The sequence below is a fragment of the Lottia gigantea genome, assembly GCF_000327385.1.
Source record: "Lottia gigantea unplaced genomic scaffold LOTGIsca_58, whole genome shotgun sequence".
In the NCBI taxonomy this organism is placed as follows: domain Eukaryota; kingdom Metazoa; phylum Mollusca; class Gastropoda; family Lottiidae; genus Lottia; species Lottia gigantea.
Window position 1 is genome coordinate 1265954 of NW_008709979.1, and position 8188 is coordinate 1274141.

Genomic DNA, 8188 nt, shown 5'->3' on the forward strand with positions numbered 1-8188 from the left:
TGATTCGACTCCGAATATATTCATGTGTCGTTTAAAAGTGAAACATAAGTAAACCCAACTTCCGATTTGTCCCAAGTGTATCTTCCTATATTATATGTATAGTATGTATGATTCAACCGGGAAGTTTATTCTTTATCTTTACTAGTTAAATAGTTGAATTATATTAATGTCTAAGGGTTCGGATTTAACATGGAGTTGAAACTCCGTTTTTTGTTGTTATTTATTTTAAGTTTTTGTTGTGAAGGTAAGTTTACAATCTATTTATGATGTTTTGATTTAATTCAGTGGCGGGTTCAACAGCACTTACAAATCATTCTGATTAGGCCCACATAACTCGATTAAAATTTTCTATTCAGCTTCAGATTCTCACTCATCGCTCAATGGTTATTAAAACTACTAACTGAGTTGTCTTATTCTTAGAGACATGATATCTAAATATTCTATATTTTATTTGAAGTCTAAATAACTTTTCAGAATTTAAATCTACAATTCAGTTTGTCTACAATTAAATAGTACGTACTCACTGATGTTACATTAGTATAAGGTTCCTCTATGATGTCGTAATAAATACAATACATTCAAAATAGATGCATGTTTTCGATAAATTGTTTACAAGGCTTGCATTTATTTATAGGATAGTTTATATTTAGTTTTAGATATGTATTTTAAAAGACAATCATTTGTTCTATAGGATTACAAGTCTGTAAAGATAAACTTACAGCTACATATTGTAGTAGTCAGTGTCCTAAATCTTTTGCTGATATCTGGAAAATAACCTACTGTATGAAAACATGTAGATATTGTACTTCAGGTACGATTTTACTTACTTCTATATATTTATATAAATATACTATAAAACTAGAAATATTGATAAAACCTGGAATATAGACAACTATATAAAAACATGTAGATATTGTTCTTCAGGTAAGATTTTACTTACTTCTATATATTTATATAAATATACTATAAAACTAAAAACATTGATAAAACCTGGAATATAAACAACTATATAAAAACATGTAGATATTGTTCTTCAGGTAAGATTTTACTTACTTCTATATATTTATATAAATATACTATAAAACTAGAAACATTGATAAAACCTGGAATATAAAGAACTATATAAAACATGTAGATATTGTACTTCAGGTACGATTTTACTTACTTCTATATATTTATATAAATATACTATAAAACTAGAAACATTGATAAAACCTGGAATATAGACAACTATATAAAAACATGTAGATATCGTTCTTCAGGTAAGATTTTACTTACTTCTATATATTTATATAAATATACTATAAAACTAGAAATATTGATAAAACCTGGAAAATAGACAAACAACTATATAAAAACATGTAGATATTGTACTTCAGGTACGATTTTACTTACTTCTATATATTTATATAAATATACTATAAAACTAGAAACATTGATAAAACCTGGAATATAGACCACTATATAAAAACATGTAGATATTGTACTTCAGGTAAGATTCTACTTACTTCTATATATTTATATAAATATACTATAAAACTAGAAATATTGATAAAACCTGGACAATAAACAACTATATAAAACATGTAGATATTGTACTTCAGGTAAGATTCTACTTACTTCTATATATTTATATAAATATACTATAAAACTAGAAATATTGATAAAACCTGGACAATAAACAACTATATAAAACATGTAGATATTGTACTTCAGGTAAGATTCTACTTACTTCTATATATTTATATAAATATACTATATAACTAGAAACTATTGATAAAACCTGGAATATAGACAACTATATAAAAACATGTAGATATTGTACTTCAGGTAAGATTCTACTTACTTCTATATATTTATATAAATATACTATAAAACTAGAAATATTGATAAAACCTGGACAATAAACAACTATATAAAACATGTAGATATTGTACTTCAGGTAAGATTTTACTTACTTCTATATATTTATATAAATATACTATAAAACTAGAAATATTGATAAAACCTGGAATATAAACAACTATAAAAAACATGTAGATATTGTTCTTCAGGTAAGATTTTACTTACTTCTATATATTTATATAAATATACTATAAAACTAGAAATATTGATAAAACCTGGAATATAGACAACGATATAAAAACATGTAGATACTGTACTTCAGGTAAGATTTTACTTACTTCTATATATTTATATAAATATACTATAAAACTAGAAATATTGATAAAAACTGGAATATAGACAACTATATAAAAACATGTAGATATTGTACTTCAGGTAAGATTTTACTTACTTCTATATATTTATATAAATATACTATAAAACTAGAAATATTGATAAAACCTGGAAAATAGACAACTATATAAAAACATGTAGATATTGTATTTCAGGTAAGATTTTACTTACTTCTATATATTTATATAAATATACTATATAACTAGAAACATTGATAAAACCTGGAATATAGAAAACTATATAAACATGTAGATATTGTACTTCAGGTACGATTTTACTTACTTCTATATATTTATATAAATATACTATAAAACTAGAAATATTGATAAAACCTGGAAAATAGACAACTATATAAAAACATGTAGATATTGTACTTCAGGTAAGATTTTACTTACTTCTATATATTTATATAAATATACTATATAACTAGAAATATTGATAAAACCTGGAATATAAACAACTATAAAAAACATGTAGATATTGTTCTTCAGGTAAGATTTTACTTACTTCTATATATTTATATAAATATACTATAAAACTAGAAATATTGATAAAACCTGGAATATAGACAACGATATAAAAACATGTAGATATTGTACTTCAGGTAAGATTTTACTTACTTCTATATATTTATATAAATATACTATAAAACTAGAAATATTGATAAAAACTGGAATATAGACCACTATATAAAAACATGTAGATATTGTACTTCGGGTAAGATTTTACTTACTTCTATATATTTATATAAATATACTATAAAACTAGAAACATTGATAAAAACTGGTAAATAGACTTTTATAATAGATAACATATTCTTTTATGAATTTAGTTATTAACATGCACTATTCAAAATGATTCTAATTTTGTCTGTAGAAAATATAGCTTTGGGTAAAGAAACAAGACAAAGTTCAATCTATACTAACAATGGACGAAAGAAAAGTGTATCATCAAATGCTGTAGATGGTAATACTGATAGTGATTATAGAAGTGGATCTTGTACACATACTAAAAATCATAAAGATCCATGGTGGTGTGTTGATTTACAGTCAACTCAACAATTTCAATCTATTATACTGTATAACAGAAAAACTAGTGAGTACTTAATATAATAGATTGAATGGTTTAAATCTTGACATTTTGATACTATAGTAAACTGTTATATACACACTTACAGCCAATGAATGGAATACTCAGTTTGCTTCCAAGCAATCTATTCCAATGCCTGGAAACCTTAAAGAACAGATATTTTATGAATGCAGTGTATAAGAGGTTAAATAATCAGGAAACGCTTTCTTGTTCAAAGAATTATACACCAACTCGTACAGAAAGCTGGGCCATGATGGGTGTTGAAGTAAGAATCTTCCAGGCGTGTTATACTACCAAAAGATAAAAATATATTATTATCAATATCAACATCAATATCGATATATTTAACAGTGACAATATCATTATCAAAGAATGGTGTTTCAAACTTGTCTCGAAATGTACACATCTACCTACGCAGTTGTGAAACTCTGAGTAACAACTTGTATCAAGTACTGTTTAGATATTTTTGATATAACATATTATATGAATACTTTTATAATTTCAGACAAGGAAAGATTGAAAGGATTCTCTATAAAAGTGAGTGAAACTGGAGAATGTGATCAAAGTACATTTGAATCTAGTCAAGTTTGTTATAAAGATAGAAGTTCTAGGTCAGAAGATATTTATGCAGTAGATAATTGTAATATTACAGAAGGACAGTTTATATTTATTACAGTACCAACTGGTATTGTTTCTGTTTGTGAAGTTGAAATACAACAAGGTGATTTATTACATTATAATATCGTTAAATTAATTGTTCATGTGTTCGTTATTAATATATGATAGAATGAATGAAATTTCAGAAAGATAATTTATTTTAGAAATCATTTTTTTAATCTGTTTGAAAGGTAAAATTAAGTATAGGATAGTCGAAAATTCAGACCACTTCGTATTCGGAAATATTCTGTCCGGGATATTCATATTCTGGAATTTTGTCCGGTTCCAGACCTCGTATACTAACTGTTCAACTTACCCATTTTCAACCCAGAATCTGCAGAATATTTTTTATTTAGGCTACTCATCAATAATTGGAATCAATAATGAAATCTTAATTTCCAAATTATACAAAGAGTGGTCACTTATAATGAATAGTTTTTTGTTTAAAAGAATATTTCTAGTTATTTCGGAAAATAAACATATGTTACAGAACAGCGAACAAATAATAAATTCATATTTGATAATGAAAATTGGTTTCACCCCGTAGGTCAAAAATACGGTTGAAATCTATGTCAGTAATATATAAACGAAGCTGATAAACTGTCGACTCAAAACATAGAAAATCATGTATATATAGTGGAATAATTTCAATTACAAAATATATCTGTCTAAATGATTTATTATTGCACGTTTTTAAGGTTGAACCATAAGAATGATTCTTCAGACGCTAGTCATTTGAAAATCATATCAACAAGTTCAGAATTTTTTTTTTTTGAATTTCAGGATTTGAATCATTTAGATTTTCGTTCATTTTTAAAACACTGAATATGGCGACGTAGAAATTTTTACACTGGAATGAAGTGTAGAGCGTATATTGGCGTCACCTATGTCCGTAAGTCCGATAGTCCGTCCACAATTGGTCGAAAACATCCTGAAGGCACAATTCTCGGCGGATTCTAAATTTTCACCGAAGGATGAACCCTATTACAAAACAGAAATTTCGAAAATTATTTAATTTTAATTATTGCTCTTGTTTTGAAAACGCGTTCAATGTTTAGCTTGTAAACACTCTAGAATTCGCAAAATATTTTTTACTGGTGATTGTTACTGTGCCGCCAATCATTTTTTACTCAAATCAAAGCTACCAGTATATTTTTTCGTGTTAAGCTATCTTTTATTCACTTCAAGTTGTAAATTGGTAAATTTGATATTATTCGGTTCATCAAAGTTTTCTACAGCATAGACTAACTCACACTGTACACGACACCGAATACTATGGCCCTTGTACAGGATCTGGTAAAAAGGCCACCCAGGAGGATTCGTTTATCCGTTCTTAATTTTCTACTATATCGATAGAACAATTTGGGGATGACAGCTGGATATCACTAAGTAGCTGTTATAATGTTATAATGAAACTTAATTACAGGTGTTAAATGTAAAGATGGTTATTACAGTAGGCCTACTGATACAACCTGTAGAGAATGTAATTGTAATGGTGAGAAATGTAATAGTCAAACTGGAGATTGTGGTGGGTGTAGTGAAAATTGTATAGACCAGAAATGCGACGAATTAGATAGATGTACTATAGGATGTAAAGAGGGGTTTTATGGAGAATTTTGTCAACAACCCTGTAATAGTAATTGTAATGGTAATAAATGTGATGGTAATGGTTATTGTAATGATGGTTGTATTCCTGGTTTTCATGGTGAAATGTGTGATCGAAGATGTCCAGTAAACTGTAGAGATAGTAAATGTTATATCAATGGAACATGTATAGGGTGTAATACAGGATACTATGGTGATATATGTGGTAAATCTTGTAAAGGATGTATCAAAGATCAATGTGATACCAGTAATGGTGACTGTATTTATGATGGTTGTAAAGAAGGATACTGGGGAGATGATAAAAGATGTAATACACCTTGTTCTACTACATGTTTAAAAAGTAAATGTAATAATAATAATGGTGATTGTAATGAAGGATGTGTGACAGGGTATTATAGCTCTAATTGTAATAGTAAATGTAATGGAAGATGTCGAAATGGATGTAATCAAGATAAAGGACATTGTACAAGTTGTGTAGAAGGACAGTATGGTAAGAAATGTGGTAAATCCTGTAGTTCAAATTGTTTTAGAGGATGTGACCAAACTAGTGGTATTTGTAATCACTGTATGGTAGGATATTATGGTGATTACTGTAATATTACATGTAGTGAAGGCTGTACAACAAGAGAATGTAATCAAGATGGAAGCTGTACATGTAATAATATGTATCATGGTGCACGGTGTACAGATAGATGTAGTAGTAACTGTTTAGATGGAAGATGTGATGTTTCACAATCTGGACTAACTTGTACCACTGGTTGTATAAATGGTTATAAAGGTAATTACTGTCAGGATACCTGTCTATATAACTGTATTAGTTGTAATAATAATCAATGTACAAGTTGTAAGACAGGATGGTATGGTAATCAATGTCAGACTAAGTGTAATAGTAATTGTATCAATAAATGTAATCAAGATACAGGAAGATGTGATGAATGTAAAGTAGGAACATTTGGTGATACATGTAGTAAAGTTTGTAGTACTGGATGTGTATCAAATGGTAATGATAAATATTGTAGTAGAGATGGACAATGTACATTAGGTTGTATTGAGGGTAAATATGGTAGTCAATGTAATATGATCTGTAATAGTAATTGTAATGGTGGATGTGATAAACAGAATGGTAGATGTATCAACTGTAAAACTGGATATTATGGAGAATCATGTGATGATCATTGTAACCAGAATTGTAACCAGTGTAGACGATCTGATGGATTTTGTGAATCGTGTATTGAAGGTTACTATGGTAACAATTGTGATCAAATCTGCAGTAAAAATTGTAATGGTAAATGTAATAAGAGTTCTGGTAAATGTAATAAATGTTTAAATGGTTTCTATGGTGATAACTGTAATAAGAACTGTAGTAAGAATTGTAATGGTGGTTGCAATCAGTCATGGGGAACATGTACTGACTGTGTTCTGGGGTTTTATGGTAGCCGATGTGAAGACCAATGTAATCTGAACTGTGAAGGAGGATGTTTTATGTATAATGGTAACTGTAAACAGTGTAAGACAGGATATTATAGTAATACATGCGATAAAAACTGTAGTATAAATTGTGAAGGTGGTTGTAGTCAAAGTACTGGTGACTGTAAGAATTGTATTGATGGCTTCTATGGTAAACAATGCCACTGGAATTGTTCTAAAGGCTGTCTGAATTCTGTATGTTCAAGAGATGGTAGTAGATGTTCAGATGGGTGTGTTGAAGGAAAGAGAGGTAAAACATGTTCAGTTGATTGTAAACAAAACTGTAGATCATGTGATCAGTTTAGTTATTATACATGTAAAGAATGTAACGACGGTTGGTATGAATCAGATTGTAATAAAAGATGTCCTTTAAACTGTATCAAATGTAATCAACAAACTGGTGATTGTTTAGGATGCAAAAATGGTAAACATGGCGATTTATGTCAAAATAACTGTAGCTATAACTGTAAACAACCAGAGAGTGGTAATGATACTGATATTTGTGAACAGAAAACAGGAAGATGTACTGAAGGATGTCAGGCTGGATATCAAGGAAATAACTGTACTGAAGGTAGGGAAAAATCAATCGATCTTACAATTATTGCAAAGATAAATGGATATGTTAACGGCCTTAAAACAAAAACAATTCTGCATCTGGCTTTCATTTGGCGACTGGCTTATTTTATTTGTGTTACTTTATGCAGTTATACCACAAATCTTAGCATAGCATCGTACACTTCGGGCTAATAGTTTGAAAGGACACTGGGCTAAAATTTCTAGTGTGTTATTCCCGACACTTTATAGTTCCTTAATTAAACATCCGTAAAAACCTTCTTTCTATTTTGCGCGTAGAATGGTTTATCCGCGGTATGTCTATTGCAGACAAAATAACATTATTTTAAAGATAATATAAACAAATTTATTTATCAAGAGTGTGCACAAGGATCATTTGGAGAAAGTTGTTTTCATTCTTGTGGATTCTGCAAAGAAAAGAGACCATGTGATATAAAAACAGGACGTTGTGGACAGACTGGATGTTCAGATGGTTATTCTGGTGATACTTGTCATGATCGTAAGTATTATAAATATAGAACAACAATCACTGATTAAAGTTTTATGCAACGTCTCGACG

The 8188-nt window shown here is 28.6% G+C and overlaps 1 protein-coding gene across 1 annotated transcript; it reads left to right on the top strand.

The window, feature by feature from the left end:
• Positions 1–189: 189 nt before the first annotated feature.
• LOTGIDRAFT_166468 (hypothetical protein) lies at positions 190–4110 on the top strand (the record flags this gene model as incomplete). Its single annotated transcript, XM_009063531.1, has 5 exons — positions 190–244; positions 692–811; positions 1768–1830; positions 3115–3333; positions 3833–4110. 5 exons carry the CDS (start codon positions 190–192, stop codon positions 4108–4110), a joined length of 735 nt encoding a protein of 244 aa, XP_009061779.1.
• Between the last annotated feature and the right edge of the window lie 4078 nt (positions 4111–8188).